Source organism: Terrapene carolina, unplaced genomic scaffold (assembly GCF_002925995.2).
Source record: "Terrapene carolina triunguis isolate 2854851 unplaced genomic scaffold, T_m_triunguis-2.0 Scaffold96, whole genome shotgun sequence".
NCBI lineage: Eukaryota > Metazoa > Chordata > Testudines > Emydidae > Terrapene > Terrapene triunguis.
Genome location: NW_020664447.1, coordinates 38,557,771 through 38,575,561, shown reverse-complemented (window position 1 = coordinate 38,575,561; position 17,791 = coordinate 38,557,771). Strand labels below are relative to the sequence as shown.

At 47.9% G+C, this 17,791-nt stretch overlaps 1 protein-coding gene across 1 annotated transcript in view; it reads right to left on the bottom strand.

Moving 5' to 3' along the window:
* Window positions 1-38: 38 nt before the first annotated feature.
* PAPLN (papilin, proteoglycan like sulfated glycoprotein) overlaps window positions 39-17,791 on the bottom strand; it is a 63,934-nt gene continuing 46,181 nt past the window's right edge. The window contains exons 17-28 of the mRNA XM_029911432.1: window positions 16,458-16,728; window positions 16,206-16,323; window positions 15,304-15,433; window positions 13,206-13,920; window positions 11,899-12,036; window positions 10,868-10,992; window positions 6,697-6,835; window positions 5,082-5,219; window positions 4,234-4,361; window positions 3,240-3,348; window positions 1,733-1,908; window positions 39-922 (exon numbers count right to left, since the gene is read on the bottom strand). Of these exons, the coding sequence (XP_029767292.1) occupies window positions 762-922; window positions 1,733-1,908; window positions 3,240-3,348; window positions 4,234-4,361; window positions 5,082-5,219; window positions 6,697-6,835; window positions 10,868-10,992; window positions 11,899-12,036; window positions 13,206-13,920; window positions 15,304-15,433; window positions 16,206-16,323; window positions 16,458-16,728 (2,348 nt within the window). The 3' untranslated portion in view covers window positions 39-761. The remainder of the gene's footprint in view (window positions 923-1,732; window positions 1,909-3,239; window positions 3,349-4,233; window positions 4,362-5,081; window positions 5,220-6,696; window positions 6,836-10,867; window positions 10,993-11,898; window positions 12,037-13,205; window positions 13,921-15,303; window positions 15,434-16,205; window positions 16,324-16,457; window positions 16,729-17,791) is intronic.

Below are 17,791 nucleotides of genomic sequence, written 5' to 3'. Positions count from 1 at the left end.
TGTTGGATGAATTATAAAAACCAGGACCCTGCTTTTCTAAGTGCAGGGATGGTTAAAGCACAGGGACTTGGCCCACCTGAAATGCCCCTGTTGCTGTGAGCAGTTAAGTAATATGTTTCTTCCCAAAACTGGCCATATTTCAGTGGAGACTGAAATGACCTGTGCCTAGATTTCTGTTTGTAAAGTGTGTTAGGATGAAAGAAATAGCCTTAGAGAAACATTGGAGGCTGTCATGGGATTGGAACACCATGTTTACATGCAATATGTTCTGTCCCCCTTCGGTGCCCACAGGCTTTTAGATAGAAACATTCCACCGCCCTGTCTATGCAGCCTCACTGTTCAGGGCATTAGCTGGATGGTGGTTGTCTTTTTCCAAGTGGCTCACAGATTTTGTTTTTAGGAAAGCTTTCTCTTGCTTGCATGAAGTCTCTCTCCCCCTCTCTTTCACACTGCCTGTTACTTTAGAGAAGCTTAACAGGATTGTTTGGTTCTTAGCATTTCTTCTGTGAATGAAGGCAGGTGCTGTTACAGCAAAGCGTGTGTAAAAACAAGGGGCTGTGATGTGTTTGGGACAGTGGAGCTTCTGCTGCCTCTGAACAATTACACTGAGTAGCATTCATATATTGGCAAAACAGCCCACCTGAGTTATGAGCAGAGCGAGGCTCCTGGATTGTTTTGGGAGTAAAAAGGACAAAGTCCCTGTTCCTGTCCAGTAATCGTCCTAGGCTGCCTTCTCTTGGGAGCTGGGCTAGAGCTGATTCTCATCCCTGGTAGCGAACAGGGTTGTCCTGGGGTTGGTACTGAGAACAGCTGGCACAGCAGAAGCTGGAGTAATACTCATTAGTGCAGAGCTGGGCCTGCAAGATCAGATCACAGTTGGCAAGGTGTGGCTGGTCAACACACATCCTGGTCAGGTCCACAGCTGCAGCAAAACAAATGGCAGGAGGAGAGGGAGAGAGCATCAGTGCCTGTTTAGTGCCTCACATTAATAGCATAATTTCTGACAAACATATTTATATTTCTAAATGCATAATTAGCCAAAGCTCAGTTGATCTGCCAGGACCTAGAGTCAGGCTTTTATTTGTCTTTAAACACCATAAGCACCTAGGAGAGAGCATGTTCCTGCCTTCCCCATGCTGACTGTGTAAACAAGTCTTTGATACCTTCCAAAACTGTTCAGTTGGGTTCTTGAAATCCTAAGTTAGATACTAAAGTAGGTGGCTTGGTTTGCTGAGCACCTGCAGCTCCCACCAGAAGCACAGGGAGTTGTGGGTGCTCAGCACCTCCTGAAAATCAGGCATGTCATTTATAGGTGCCTGAATATGGATTTAGGAGCCAACTTCTGGTTGCCTAAGTTGAACATTTTGGCATTAATGATTTAAGCCCCCCAGTTCCCTCCTGAAATTAATCATCCTTATTTCACAGCTGGGGGAACTGATGCGAGTTCAGCGTTACATAGAAAACTGGTGGCAGAGTTTGGAACAGAACCCACGGTCCTGCTGCGTGCCCCCCCCCCCCCCGAGAGCAGTTAGGGGAGGGAGAGGTGCATGATGGGCTGGCACAGAACCCTGATCGGAGGGCTGCAACGGCAAGTGAACAAATAGCTTTTTCGAATGTACTCAAACTATTCTAATCAGTCTCTTTCAAAGTAAAAAAATAATGTATTAATGAATCTAGACAGCAACCACCCAAGGCCTGGTGATGTTTTGGGGAAGAACTGGTCCTTGCTCACCTTCAGGCCTGCTCTTGATCACTTTCACCTCAGTGCTGGCACTGACAGAGTTGCTCCCTCTGTAGGCATTGCATGTGTAGGATCCCTCGTCACTGGCCCGAGCATTGTTTATAATCAGGTTTCCGTCCTGTGACAGGTGGATGCGGTGACCATCTGCTCGCATTGGAACTCCATTCCTGTAGTGGGAAGCCCATTCTGCCAGTTACTACAATAAGAGTTTGAGGGCCTAAGCTTCCTTTGGCACTTGAACTAATTTTTCAGGTGAATGACAGAGTCCCTGTAATCTCTTCTTTTGAAAGGCTAAGATAGCAAATCAAGGTAAACACTTCTTCTGCCACGCCAGGGGCCCTATAATTATGGGTATATTTAAAGCCTGAATCAACCAAAGTGAGGGAGAGAACAGCGTGCTCTGTAAAACCTCTGCTTCTCTCCAGTCTCAAATGGCATTGAGTGGTTGGCTAGCAGTGATCAGCTGGGCTACCTGCTGCTCCCTATCTCATACTCTTCTCAAGGCCCCTTCTGACCATGAGACCCAGGCAGCTGGCCTTAAAGGTGGCCGGTAAAGGCGGTGGAAGAATGGTCAAGAAGATCTAAAAGACTGCTTGTTTTCTACAGTAGAAAGTCAGATATTGGCTAAGCTGTTTCTCCTGGAATATGCTATACAGAACTGGAGAATTGTAGAGTTATGAACTCAGTTACAAACTAAATGAAACCTGATTCACTGAAAAGGGTGAGTTTTATGAAGACTTTAACACTGTGTTTCTTGTTTTGTTAATTCAAATACCTAACGCGCATGGAAGAAAATCTTTGTTATAGATTCAACAGCCCTGTCCCTTCAATTAAGGACCAAGATCATTGCCAAGCCACTTCTCTGGGTCCTCCACCAAGAACGCCAGCACAATGATACTGGTTTTTAAGCAGAAAAAATACACAAAAATTTATTTTATCAACTACACCTTGTAAAGTAGGGGGGAAAAAGTGTGTGGGGGGGGAATGTTTTTCCTGTTTTAATTGATCTTTAATTCTTCCCTGCCCATAATTGGCAGGGGTGAGGGGGCACGAATGGAAGAAGATGGGGCATGGAATGGCTCCTTCCAGTGGAGCTAGGAGACTTGCTGGACATTAAAGTGTTAGACAAAAGCTCTCTCTCAATTCTTCAGCCTCTACTTTTTGCTGAGGTAAACGTCACTATTATCCATCATAGCATCTTCCAGTCTAGCCAGGATCTGAACTTCTCTGCAAGGGGTCCTTAGCTCTAGAATCTGCTTTCTTCCATGGCTCACCAGAGCCCGGATGTGTTGCAGGATGCACCTGTCCTGTCCTGCTTTGGGGGAAGGATTAATCACAGGGGTATGAGATATTGCAGGAGGCTCTGAGAGCCTGGTTGGCTGCCCTGTGTTAATATTTCATGTAGATTCTGGACCATGCCTAGAGTGGGGGATAAATGACACCGTTCAGGGAGGAAAGTGGGACAGGAAATACTGTTACCAAGGGTTGTACTGCTCACCTTGACCATCTTATGTTCACCTTGTTGCCTACCACCATGCACTGGAGCTGGGCATTTTCTCCCTCAGACACAGTGAGGCTTGGCAGCAGACCCGTGATCCTCAGCTCTCCTGGGCAGGGGGAAGATCATCAATAGCAGGAAGACCCTTCTATACTGCCACTGATGGTAGGATCATTCCTTCATAAGAAAAGTCTTTCCACTGTGCCTCTAAATCAGGGGTCGGCAACGTTCGGCACGCGGCTCGCCAGGGTAAGCACCCTGGCGGGCCGGGCCAGTTTTATTTACCTGCTGACGCGGCAGGTTCGGCCGATCGCAGCCCCCACTGGCCGCGGTTCGCTGTCCCGGGCCAATTGGGGCGGCGAGAAGCCGCAGCCAGCACATCGCTCGCCCGCGCCGCTTCCCGCCGCCCCCATTGGCCCGGGACGGCGAACCGTGGCCAAACCTGCCGCGTCAGCAGGTAAATAAAACTGGCCCGGCCCGCCAGGGTGCTTACCCTAGCGAGCTGTGTGCCGAACGTTGCCGACCCCTGCTCTAAATGCTCAACCAACACTTGGGCAGGCTCCTGAGCCCTCAGCCAGCTTTGTTCCTCCGGCTGGGCACTAGCCTGTGGGACAGGGGTGGAGAAGGGGAATCCCCTTGATTTCTCTTCTGCACCCCTGCTGAAATCTTGTCCACGCTACCATCCTTTCAATGAACCACTAGGGTACAGCTGTGAACCTACAGTCAGCAGCTCTTCTCAGAACTTGGCGGTAGCATAATTACTCACCATAGCTACAGCTACTCTAGTCACATATGGACTTTATGGCCATTGGGGAAGCAGTCAATATAACTACCCCTTTCTCCTAGCCTAGTCCTGAATGTGACATGACTGTAACACATGGTAGGGTCTATAGAGGCCTAATCCATGACTTCAGCTGGGGCACTCTACACTCTTTCCCACTCCCTTCTTTTAATAATCTAAAAATACAGTGGGGCCTTTTCCTCCTTTTGATACCTAGAGTCCGAAGCTGGACCTGACGTTGATCCTGGTCACGGCCGTTCGAAGCGATGCAGGTGAAGAAGCCAGCATCTTCAGAGCCAACACGATTGATCACCAGGGCACCATCTGACTGCTGCCTGTGCCTGGGGACAACAGCCACAAAGTCCCCTGAGTTTTGGGAAGGGAGAGGGAGTGTGCGGTCATAGTGTTAGCAGCAGCTCTGCAGGTGAGGTCTTAAGCAACTTTTCTGCTGACATCCTCTGGGCAAACGTTCAGCAGCAACACAAAGATTTAAGTGGGCTGTGACACCAATTAGCAATAAGGGGAACTGTGCCACCAAATCCCTCAGCCACTACACAAAAATATATCCTAGTGCTGTGATCTTCAGAGAATGCTCAGATCCACCCTCTGGGAGAAAGCTACTACAAGGTGACCCCAGTAACTCTTGACGTTCCCCTTAAATGTTCTAATACCTTGTACTTACCAGGTGAATTTATCCCCTTTCTCTATGAATTCTTCACAGAATGTGATTTTTTTTTTTTTTTTTACTAATTTGGTTGATCAAATGACAACATGTGGTAATGAATAAATTTCAGCCTCTGGATCACTGGTGAATTATTCACCACAGCTGTTCCCTTGAGAATGATGTTCACAGTTTAAACTGTGGGCCATGCCACCTAAAATCACATGATATTGTTTCTATTCCCTGATTGGATGGCATAATCGTTATAAACCAGTGCAAGGCCTGCCTCCATCATTAGGGCTTTGATTCTCTCGGGTAGAGAATGCATTATCCGCCAGGAGCCCCAGCGTTGGCACGCGCAAGGGCTGCCTGTGATGACAACACAGCCACATGAACTCACCTGGAAGAGGAGACGGGCTGCCCATCCTTCTGCCACTCAATGGTTAAAGCAGGTGAGGCTTTTACTCCGCAGGGCAGTCTGACTCGCTCCCCAATGTTGGCATCCACCACCGAAGGATCATTCTTATCCATTATTAATCTGCAATACAGACCCCCACAAGCAGAGAGATACAGCGACTGTCTAGTTCAGTATTTGCAAATCAATCCAGCTTTGTTGTATTACATGCTTTGTTTGTCCCCCTGGGGAGGGAATGAGGACCTCTGCATTCTCCTCAGAATCTTGATGCTCCCAACCCGCTCCTCCTCTGGAAAAAAATAGCTGGCTCCTGGTTAAACTGAGGCTGAGTGTGACTTGCTGAAATGGATTGTCTCCACATTAAAGCTTGGGAGACTACAGACCTACCTACACATCCTCCTAAGCATTCCTTTGGCTGAAAAAATGTCAGCTTTCATAAGGCTTTAGTCAGCTCAAGAGGTCACTCTGAGTGATGTTAGGCACTGCTGATCAGGGAACTAAACGAGCTTCACCCTCAAGTGCCTGCCCACCACACACAACTGAATACATTCATAGATTTAAAGGCAGACAGGAATAATTATTACACTCTGATAACCAGTTCTACATAGCACCAGCCATAGAACCTCATCTCCTAGGGAATGTCTGCATCAAGCCCTACTCTGCTGTACTGTCTGGGGTCCTGTGACAGTAACATATTTGTCTCTTCAGTCTGCATAAAGATCAGGTGATGCAGCCAAACATCATTTCAGATGGGACTAAATCAGCCCTGTTTTATTCTATTGGGATGGACAAACTAGGCTAGAGTAAAGGGAAAACACCAACCCCCATCCTTTACTCAAAATTCAAACCAAATCCTTCTTGAGCTTCAGAAAAGTTTAACACCTTGACCTTCTGCCTCCTGCTTGCAGCCAGAGTTGGGCTGAGGGTTTTATAGGGTTTAGCAGACCTCAGTGATTGGGGTTTGGATCTGCAAACTTGAAAGCAGGGAAAGCTCAGGTACTGGTCCCATTTTATCTGAGTCACCAAAATTGTGTGGTTAAGGTGAATAAAAAGTTTTCCCCCTTCTCTATTTACAGCAGGACCCAGAAGTATCCAAGTACCACGTAAATAGCTGTTCTTGCCTAACACCCAGCTCAGCCATTGGGAACCAAGCAGGACTAGAAGGATCACAAGACAGTTTGTTTTTACAAGACTCTAGACGAGTGGGACTGTGTTGGAGCTGTGGTGCTGGGCTTTTTTATTCAATGGGTCTAGTTTGTGCTTGTTTAAAATAGTCCTGTTTTTTCTTCTTTCCTTATGGCAATGAATTCAGTTGTTAGCCAGCACAGCTCCAGGTGTTCTGTCATTTAAACCCTTCTCTACTGCCAGCCACCAGGAACCGCCCAGCCAGGAACATGGTTGTTATGAATGGAACAGTTTGTCGCTCTCATAGTAGTGTGACTGGGACCTTTGCTAAACTCCACTTCCACCCATCCAACACTCCTAACCACCACCTCCCATCGCGCCCCAAAGCAAGAAGGCACCTCTCACCCTGATCTTCCCCATATGGATACCAGGTGGATGTCACTTGGGCATGCCAGAGGACGGTTGCTGGCCTTACCTGTACATGAGCGGCTGGTGTACAGAGGAACCAGCTGACTGTACAGTATTAACTCCTCTGGTGAGATCTCTGTGTTGGTGATTCAAACCATGAAGGAGCCGACCTCTAATACCCTCTGTCAGAGGAGATCCACGGTCCTCTATTCAAAATAAAATGCTACACATGAATAATATGATCCATTCACTGTGACCTCTTGCGTAGAGTTGCTGTGAACTTGGGAGAGTTAAAGCATCTGTTCTCTGATTGAGGAGTGCTGTAAGCCTGCAATTCCTATTAATGGGAGCTACAACCATGCAGGCAGTGGATATTAGACTCCTTCCTTTCCTCCATCAATGGGCGTGCAGTAGTATCTCTTAGGTACAGAAGCCTTTTGCCATCACCACAAAAGAATGGCAGAGAGAAGCCAGATATTTCCCATCCCCCTGCAGAGGCATGAGGGCACACTCTGGAGAGGTGAGAGGAGGCTGCTTAGCCTTCTTTTATTAAAATAGTCATTTTTTTTTATAATGCACTTTTTTAAAAAAGCATAGTAAATAATTCACTATCCAGGAAGCCCATTCTGGGCAAAACTCCAGCATCTCCCAGTGGAGTTGTCTGTCCCAGCAGAGCATATAACATGACGTGGTGTAGGACAGGCAGCCATGACAGTGATTTCAGACCAAGGCCTGGAGGATTCCCCTTCTTTAGAGCCCTCTCTGCACCCAGTAAAACGTTAGGGGAGAGAAGATGGCCCTCCAGGATGAAAATGTACTGAGGCAGCTTGTCCAGCTGGAGCTGTGACTGGCATTGGGCAAGTCACTGCTCCAGTTATGATCGGCACTGCAGCATTTCTCACTGCTGGTGTCAGGGCTAACACTCAGCAGTCACTGTGCTGAGGAAACATATTGCTGGGATTATGGCTAGCTCTCAGCAGGTTGTGGCCACTGCCATGGAAGAAGGTAGCAAGACACTGCAGTGGAGAAAAAAAACCTGCTACCTACCTGTAACTGTTGTTCTTATAGACATGTTACAGCCATGTATTCTAATTAGATGTGTGCACACACCCAGTGCGCTGGAGCCAGAGAATTTTGCCTAGTAGTACCTGTAGGGGTGGGGCACACACCCTGCAGCCATACCCCATCCCCAGGCCATATAAGGGCAGCACTGTCCCAACCCCCTCTGTTCTTTTGCACTGAACATCAGAAGTACAGACTCCAATGCAGAGGGAACAAAGGGTGGGGCATACAATACATATCTGCATCACACCTCCAAGAACAATGTTACAGGTAGGTAACCTTTATTTTTTTTCTTTTCTTGGAGCAGATGCAGCTGTGCATTCTACTCAGGTGACTTGCAAGCAGTACTCATAGGAGGTGGGGCTTGGAGTCTGTTTACACAAGGACTGCAAAATTGCCTTCCCAATGTTTGCATCTGATCTGGGTGCAGCAGTAATGCCAGAGCGGTTTGTAAAAGTATGCACAGAGGATCAAGTGGCAGCCCTGCAACTGTCCAATCTTGGAATGGCACTTAGGAATGCTGTCCATGTTGCCTGGGCTCTCATGGAATGAGCTTGCACCCTTTGAGGTGGTGTAGCTTGGGCTACTTTGCATGCTGTCATGATACAGGAAGTTAGAACCTGGAGATTGTTTGTAAAGAGACCACTTGACCCTTCATGCAGTCTGCATGTGACACAAACAAATGAGATGAGGAGCAGAAAGCTTTGGTCCTATCCAGATAAAAAGCTAAACATCACCTGGCACCCAGTGTGTGAAGATGTTCCTCTGGGGTGGAATGTGGCTAGGAATGAACACTGGTAAGTATATAGCTTGTTTCAAATGAAACTGGGAAACCACTTTGGATAAAAACTTAGGGTGTGGCTGCAGGGTTTCTTTGTCTTCCAAAAATTGTGTGTAAGGGAGCTCCACCATTAAAGCCTGTAACCCAGCCACCCTCCTTGGAGACATCACCACAAAGAAGGCAGTTTGCTGACACGGAAGGGGGAAAGAAGAAGTTGCTAGAGATTCGAATGGAGGCCCCATAAAAGTCTCTAAGACAGTATTAAGGTCCCACAAAGGAATTGGCTCTTTAACCAGCAGATGGAGATGAGTGACTCCTTTCAAGAACCTCACTGCCATGGAGTTTGAAAACACTGACTTCCCATGGATGGGTGGATGAAATGCCGGAATTCCTGCCAGGTGGACTCTCAATGAAATAAGTGCCAGACCTTAAGATTGAAGGTGTAACATGTACTCCAAGATATTCTGCATATAAGCCAGCTTTGTATTTGTTGAGGTCACAGAGGTCGAGGATAGGTCTCACCCCTTCCTTAGGCTTGGGATCCAGGAAATACTGTGAGTAGAGCCCTGCCCCTGATGCTGCAAGGGAAACTCCTCTACGGCCCCCAGAATCATTAGATACTGAACCTGCTCAAGGAGCAGTATCTTGTGAGAGGGGAGGGGGAACATGGATGGGGAAGAACTGGATGGCATAACATGATCTGACAGTGCTTTGGACCCAGTTCTCTATAGTAATCGAGTCCCAAGCACCGTAAAAACGCACCAGCCTGTCCCAAACAGAAGGGATGGGGAAGAAGAGGACACCACTAGATCTATGTCCAGGACAGCAGAGTCAAAATGGGTGCTTGCTGGATGCCGGGGCAGGGGTGCCGCGCAAGAGGAGCCATCTGGTTAAACCCAGAACCAGAGGATTCTACAACCCTTCTGGGAATAGTCCTGCTGCCTTAAACGAAGGAAGGCTTGTCTGAAAAAATGCTGTGGGTGGTATTGCTGCTGCTGCCCGCTACAGTGGCATCTCTTCATGGCAAGAGTACAAGCTCCCAAAGAATATAAAGTAGCTCAGGAGCCTTTAAAAGAGCGCAGGGTTTTGTCAGTTTTTTCTGAAAACAAAACCCGTCCATCAAATGGTAATTCCTCAATGGTCTGCTGCACATCGGGCTCAATGACTGAATTCTGCAGCCCTGAGGCCCTCGTAGTCACAGCTGATGCCATAATTCTGGTCATAGCATCTACCACATCCAGAGCTGACTGCAATAAGGCCTTGGCCACTATACGGCCTTCCACAATGAGTACCATAAACTCTTCCCTGGAGGGTTCTGGCAACTTGTCCTTGAACACAGACACGGACAACCAATTGACAAAGTCATATTTAGAGAGCAACGCTTGCTAGTCCACGATGCGCATTTGCAGGGAAGAGGGGAGATAAATCTTCCTTCCCATTAGTCCATCCTCTTGGACTCTTTGTTCTTAGGGATAGACTTATACCTCCCCTACCGTGCACGGTCATTCGCTTCAGTTACCACCAGAGAGTTAGGGGCCAGGTGGGAGTGGAAACCCTCAGAATCCTGCATTGGAATAAAGTCCTGCTTCTCCAAATGCTTCATTGTGGGAGGCAACAGAGTGCATTTGCAGGCTTCAGAAGAGCCTCGTTTATTGGGATGCTTACTCTCCCTGGAGCTGATGACAGGAGAATATCCAGCAGCTTATACGTATTCTCCTGCAGAAATTCTGCCTGGATACCCAGGGTAATGGCCACACGCCTCAGGAAGTCCTGATGTTCTTTAAAATCATCTGTAAAATGGCCCTCCCACGTGATGGACAATGCTTGAACCCTGGTGAGGGCAGCCAACTACTCCAATTATTATTATACTAACACTAAACTTAACTTAATGTACTACTAACTACTACATACAAGAAAAAGTCTCTCAGACCAAGACCAAGAGTGCGAGGTGAAAAACACAACATAAGAATGGCCATACTGGGTAAGACCAATGGTCCATCTAGCCCAGTATCCTGTCTTCTGACAGTGGCCAGTGCCAGGTGCTTCAGAGGGAATGAACAGAACAGGCAATTATCAAGTGATGATGGAGCTCCAAATCTAGCCACGGGTCATGAGAAGAAACTGAGGGGGTTGGGTTGGTGCTGCCCTTATATGGCGAGAGGTGGGGCTAAGACAGCAGGGGGCGAGTGCAGTTCCTAGGAGTATTGCTAGGCAAAGTTCTCCAATGCCAGTGCACTGGACATGCACATACCTAAGCAGAATACACAGCTGCGTCTACTCGAAGTTCCATTACAAGTTGCCTCTGCAACTGACTTTAATTGTTCCTGTTACCAATGACTCTTAAAAAGGGACAGAAAAGAATTAATAGTCTGGTTTTAAATGGAAGATAAGTCACCTTTGATCCTTAGCTGAATCTGTCTGCTCTCCATCTTCCCATTTGAAGTTATGCATGTGTACATCCCAGCATCCTCAGCTCTGACACGGCTTATCACCAAGGAACTGTCAGACTGGTAGGCATGCCTACAGATGGAACACATGCAGTTACGTACGAGAACCTAGCTGTGGATGCTGATTGTCCAAAGCCACATTCTGATGGGCCAATCGGGCCTGTTTATGTCACAACTGTAATGACCTCCCTGTGGTGAATGGCTGAGTCCTCATCACTGGAATACAAAACTCCCCAGGCTATTGAATGGGTGAGAGGAGGGGAGACAGAGGTCAAAAGAGGAAGCTGAGATGGGGAAACAAAGGGGAGGGAGGAGACACAGTGACTGTTTTAAATTGTCCCCTCCCCTGAAGTGCCGAGCTGCCCTTTCAGCCATAGTGTGTGGCCCTTCACTGTAAAACAAGACTGGGAACTGTTCAATATTCCCACCTTAGTTTTTACAATAGGAAGTGACTACTGGGCAACAAACTACCGCAGGAGACCTCCCAGAAAACCCTGTAAAGCTGAGATTTAAGAAGGGTTTCTCTAAACGGTTAAATTTTAAATGGGATGAGCCGCAATCTGACAGCATTGAGGCACTCCAAGGTATACATGGTTGACTATTGATGCACTTCCTGGGCAACTCTACCGTCTTCCAACAACACTGAAAAGGACTTTGCACTCAAAACTCACTTGTGTAACCACTTGTGAATTGGGTGTTGTTGCTGAAAGTTGGCAATGTGATAATCCTTTTCTACCTGATAATATGTAAGTGTTCAGCTGCACCACATAGAACAATTAACAGCCTATTTGTTATTGCTATGCCTAGGCCTTTCTGGAATCACTTAGTAGTGGGGTTCAGTTAGGAGAGGCTTTTCCAGTTTACCTAGTGATTTTGTTTTTTGAGACTGTTCTAGAAAAAAGATTCTGCAAACTGTAATGGGGGAGGGGGAGGGGATGATGATGTCGGAACAGGAATTGCAACATGGGACCAGACTTACCTGTCAGATGATAGTGGCTTCCCATCTTTCTGCCACTCAATTCTGGGGAAGGGAGAAGAACCAGCCTTGCAGAGAAGATGAATGGTCTGTCCCAAGGCTGCCTCCACTACAGAGGACTCAGCTCCTTCCGGGATGACTCTGACAGATATAGAGATGATTTCACTCCCTGTGTCCATCTCTTGCTCCCCCACCCTTTCTCTGGTTTCTCTAAGGGTATATCTACACTGAAGCTGGAGGCGTAATCTCCAGCTTCAGTAGATATACCCACGTTAGTTCTGATTGAGCGTGTGTGCTAAACAGAGAAGTGTAGCCACAGTGGCAGGAGGGACTCGCCGCCCATGTATGATCCTGTCTGAAATCATAGGTACATACTCAGACAGCTATGCCCTCTCACTGATGTTTTCTACTCTTCTATTTTTAGCACACTGGCTCAACCAGAGCTAATGCAGGTATGTCTACCCAAATTGGAAATCATGCCTCTAGCTCCAGTGTAGACATACCCGTAAGGTAGCCCTTCAGGACAGGATGGGAGTTGCACAATAGTGAGGTAAGGTAACCCAGAGGTCTGTTATATATAGCTCTGTTAGAGACTAGAGGCTTGAGAGCCTGCACTCAGCAATCCAGGGCTAGACCTCTCCTAGGGGGGAGAAGACAAGTTGAATGCTGTGGACAGCCAATTGTTGAGGTAGAGGCAGAGACCATTAAAACCCCTTAGTCTGGGAGAACTAAAACAAATCTGAATCCAGGTCCCCGGAGACACCAAGCTAGTGTTTTCTCTAGACTTACAATTGAACCAAATCCTGAAATCCAAATGCCTTTGATCTGTGGGGTGTTCATCAGCTGGATCTGGATCCATCTCTAGTATTAACCTACTGCTGCTCCTTTACCATGCCAAAATAAAGTCTTGAAATCACACACAGGGCCAAATTTAACCCTGGTGTAAGTAAGCACAACTCCTGTTGTTTTAAATGGGAGCCAGAGCTGGCCAACAACGATCCCTGTAAAGTGTCCACTAGATATAAAGGATGGAGATTAAGGGCCAAATCCTGCATTCCTTACACACCCAATACTTCCACTCAAGTCAATGGCTGTATGAGATGTGCAGGACTGGGCCCCAGAAGAGGTAAAGTGGGTATTAGACATCCCCATCGCATGGACAGCTGGCTTTCCACAGGGACACTATTGTAAATAATCTGTAGTGGGACATTTCAGGAGAGTGAGTTAGTTGTGGATTGGAAAACATTTCCCCCTGTAGAAGATGGCACTTGGTGCTTCGGTATCACAGTGGGGTAGTATAAAAGCGTCACCTGTACAAGCTTCGCTGAAAGGTGGAATCTGGTGAGGTTCGATGCCCAAGTCCATCCTCCCCAGGAGTGTCTGCTCCAGAGGGACTCCGCCACTGCTCATGTTCATGCTGCACCACCTGCCCATTGACAGTTAGCTGCCTCTCCGAGTGCCCAGACACCATTGTTTCCCCTCTCCCATGCAGCTGGCTTGATTGGTCCGTCCTCCTTTCCCCAGGAGCTGCAGAGTGATGAGAGCCCAAGCGCTGGCTAACCAATGTGCCATTCCTCTGTGAAGACTCTGGCAGTATATCCACATTCATGGTCCTTCTCCAGCCATTCTCCCTGTGGTGCAGCCCTGTGCCCTGCCATGCTGTATGGCTATCAGGTCCAGGTTGGGCAACGTGGAAGGACCCTCGTGTTCCTCCTCCTCGGCTATGACTCTCAGTTCCTCTTGCAGATGGCTGCAGGTGTCCTTGGGCTTCTCCCTCTCGTGGATGGGAGCCAGAGTGGATGTGCAAAGTCCCCCTGTGGTGCTGGTGCCCCACACTGCTTGTTCCCACGGAGACTTGGCAGGCCCTCATGCACTCCTCCTCTGAGGCAAAGTTGTTTGTGTTACCATGGCAACCACCATACCAGAACCGGTTGCACTTGCCAACAGCAGTTACAAAGTACCAGCGGGTGGTCCAGTCTGTGCAGGGGCCCTGGGCACTGGGCAGCAGACACTTGACAGGATAAGCTACCAACAAACAGCAGAAAAGAAAGAGACCTGATTGTGAGAGTTGACTCCTGGAATCTCCTTTCAACTGAGCACATAGCCCCGATAGCTTCATCACCATGCTACCCAAGGCTGCTGTCCATGGAGGGAGAATGATCTCATGGGTAGCACACCCAGCTAGGCAGTAGGAGATTGGGGTTCTGTTCCTAACTCTGTCCTTGAGCAAGACACTCTCACCTCTCTGTGTCTCAGTTCCTTATGTGTAAAATGGAGATAACACCACCTACCTCCCAGGGGCTGCTGGTCTTCATTTAGGTTTTATAGCCCAGCACAGTGTTACACAATTGTGAGTTATTCTTGTACTCTGGGGTTCCTGCTATAGGACTGGGGAGGGAGGGAGGGTGTCATTCCAAGGTCATCCAGCCCGAGGCTTGGAACCAGAACTGGTCACAAAACCTAGGGTAACACAAGGTGCTCTGGACCCTACATGCTAGGACAGAAGAATAAATGTAACCCCGTGGCCCTATGAACCTTGGGCTTTCTGCTGGCTCACAGGCACTGTTCTGACTCCTAGGCCATGATGCATCAGAGAAGCAGCTTCAGATGCTACAGCCCAGATTATGAGTGGCCACTGTAGGGGTGTGGAGGAGTGAGCGAGAAGTTGTCCCTTCCCGGGGGTAGCTGGGCAGAAATGCTCCCAGTGGCTGTCCCTGTGCTCTGAGAAGGGGGTTGGGGAAGGTGATGTAATAGCACACTCCTGACACTACTCTGCCAACTACAGCTGGTGTCCTGCGGGATCGAGCAGCTCTATCCTAGAATGGGGCACACGGCACTCTCTCTCTCTCTCTCTGAGCTAAAGGAACAAAACTGAGTGACAATTTCCCTGGAGCTCCTCCTGGGGCACCATGGCTCTGCAGTGCCCCCTACTCAGAGCTGTGGCTTAAAATCCTCAATTGAAGCCCTAAGTGACATGTTTGACCCCTAGTTATAGCCCTGAAACCATACTGGGGTCAATAGGCTTGTTTTGGGGGGGATATGGCCCACTGATAATAGGATGATTCCTAGCTTGTCATGGATCAAGGCAAATGACGGGGGATCAATGCAAGCAGGGATGCATGAGTGAGTCCTGGCCTGCAGAGTGGCCCGTATGAGGAAGTCCTATAGACTCCAACAGAGATGAAATCAATAGGATTCTATAGGAAATTAATAGGGGTTAATAGGAATTTCTCTAATTTTTTTTTCCAACCATCATACAGAATCCTATTGCAGGGAGATTATTTTTATTACATTTTACATGATAGGTGAAAAACCCTATACAAAGCTTCACATTTTCTATTACATTCTGTAGGATTTTCCTTTCAGGGGAGGCACATTTCTAAAGCAGGAAGCCAAAACATCACTTACGTTGGCTGGGTCTGTTGAGGCATCCTTCCCCTTGAGGTCCCGAAGCTGAAGCAATGTTGTCATAGCAGCAGCCATACAAAGAACCTCGACACTCATCAGACGGGTTCTGCTGGGACAAATCTTGGCTTGCCTTAGTGAAAGGAATTCAAAGGTTAACGTTACTGAGTGGCTACTTCTACAGCGTATGGTAATGGTATGGAAATTGTATGGTAGTCATTATTCACTTAGGCTAGGTTAAAATGGGCAACTTTGAAGTGTGAAACTCTCTGTATCTCCTAAGCCATCCAGCCCCTATTTGCATTTTGGCATGCCCCACTAATCTGTTCTGGACCACGAATCACCTGGTTAGCCCAAAATGACTCTACACAGTTCCGGAACCTAGCATCTCCCACTGCAAAGACGTATCAACTTATATTCTCAGAAAAACAAATCACATCCAAGGTAGCCTCAGAATGGCAGGAACCATACATCAAACACAGGCACAACAATCAAATACTTCCCTCTCCGCATGCAGTGCTGACGATTTCCGGTGGCCTTGAGAGAGGAAGTTTGGTTCAGTGTCCTACAATAAGGAATATTGAGTCCCTTCCCCAAACGAGGGTGCTCCACTCGTCAACCTGGCAGGACAAGCTGCAGCTGCCACTCCACCACCCGGACTCATGTCACGAAGGAATTCCACTGGGGCTCACTGAGCGGCAGCAGATAGGAATGTTGGCTTAGTGGGCGTCTAGCATCCTCCCTCTATCTATTCCCCAGAGTTATTGTCAGGAGACAAAGGAAGAGCAGAACAGGAGCCAAAAACCTCAGTCTCCAGGGCCAGAGCCAAACCCTGAAAACAATGGGCTATTTCAACCAGATCTCAATATTATTAGCAAAAGGTTCTAGAGAGTTCTGGCACTTACCGTTGGGGAGGCTGCAGCGGGGCTGTTTCTACTCATATAAACATCACTGTAATATTGTGTGCAACCCACATTGTTGGGGCCCTGAGCAGCTGATATTCCATCAGGGCAGCATCCATACCTGCAGGGAAAAGATAAAGGGTTTTAGCAAAATCTTTCTTATTTGGAACCCTGACCCAACAAATTCAGTCTGTAAACATCAACTCAGTCATAGAGGGTGGTTCCACCAGCCCAAACCCCACTGTTTCATCCAACCTGCTCTGATGGCATGTGCTGAAGGGGCAGCCTTGCCCAAAGGGGCCAGAAGCCGGAGTGTGACCATCTGAGCAGCAGCCATGAGGGCTCTGGCTGCAGTCCCGAGGGCCAGTCCCTGTGGCAATATCCTGATGGGAGCTGAACTGCCGGGATCCTGAAGAGCTTGAGTGGGATTCCCAACGAAGAGGCAAGAAGTTGGAGCTATGATCTTCACTGGGCTGGAGCTGGTGGTGTGTGGCGCTACCTTGGATTGTTCTTTCATTGCTATAAACTGAAAAGAAAAATCCTTAATGCATGCAGCCCATTTCAGGTGGGCATCAAAATCCAGTCTCTGTTTCCTCTGCCTCTGTTCAAAGCACATTGATAGATGAAAGGAGTCCTCTACCAGTCCGACTCTGAGCCAGACTTGTTAACGTACATTTTTCACCTGGGAGAAAGTCACAGGAAACTTCCTGACTGAAGCTTTGGTTCCCATTCACAATGAACTCTGGTTCCTTAAGATTACTGTGCTACCAGATGACCTATTACCCTTAAGAAATGGTCTCTAACAATATTCTTCCTGTCCTCCCACTAGTCCAGGTGACACTGTTAGCTACATCATATGGGCCATTTTGCCCCTCAAATATTCCTATTATAAAGTGACTGAGGGCAAGTGTTTAGCAGGTTTCTCAATACACAGGGACTGGCCTTTGAAGGAATGATGACCTTAGTGAAGAATGAATATGACATCAGTCACCTCAAATCACTTGCTGGCTACTCCGTTTCTTCTACCTACCCACCCAGCTCACTAACACATCTGAGATGCCCCCCACCTGTTTCACTTCCTCCTCCAAATGGGGGTTCCCTGTTCTCTCAGATTCTCTGGGTGTCTTTAGTTCCCATATATCTTTTGTATCAGCTGCAGTAGTGGTTCAAAATTAGGCACTGGAGCTGCCAATGCAAGATTCTGGGACAGACTTGAAACCTAAAGATGCCTGCAGCACAAAACTGAGTGGAAACAGGGGAACTCTTCTAGAGATGAGATGGGGAGAAAGTCTGCAGGTGGTGAAGAAAGGTTTGGGACTGGCCTGCTGGCAAGGGACCATAGTAAACTTATTATTCTCCTGGCGACCTCTTAGACATGACTGCCAAGGAGGCACTCCATTTACCCTATGCCTAATGCCGCCCATATCAAAGTCTAGGATTTATGCATACATATATATGTTCCTTTGTGAATTTGTATCTAGATATAACTCAATATAGATGTAAAAGGATCTGTAAATTGTTCCCAGGGCCGGCTCTGGCTTTTTCGCCGCCCCAGGCGAAAAAGCCTCCGGCCGCCCCCCCCCCGCGGG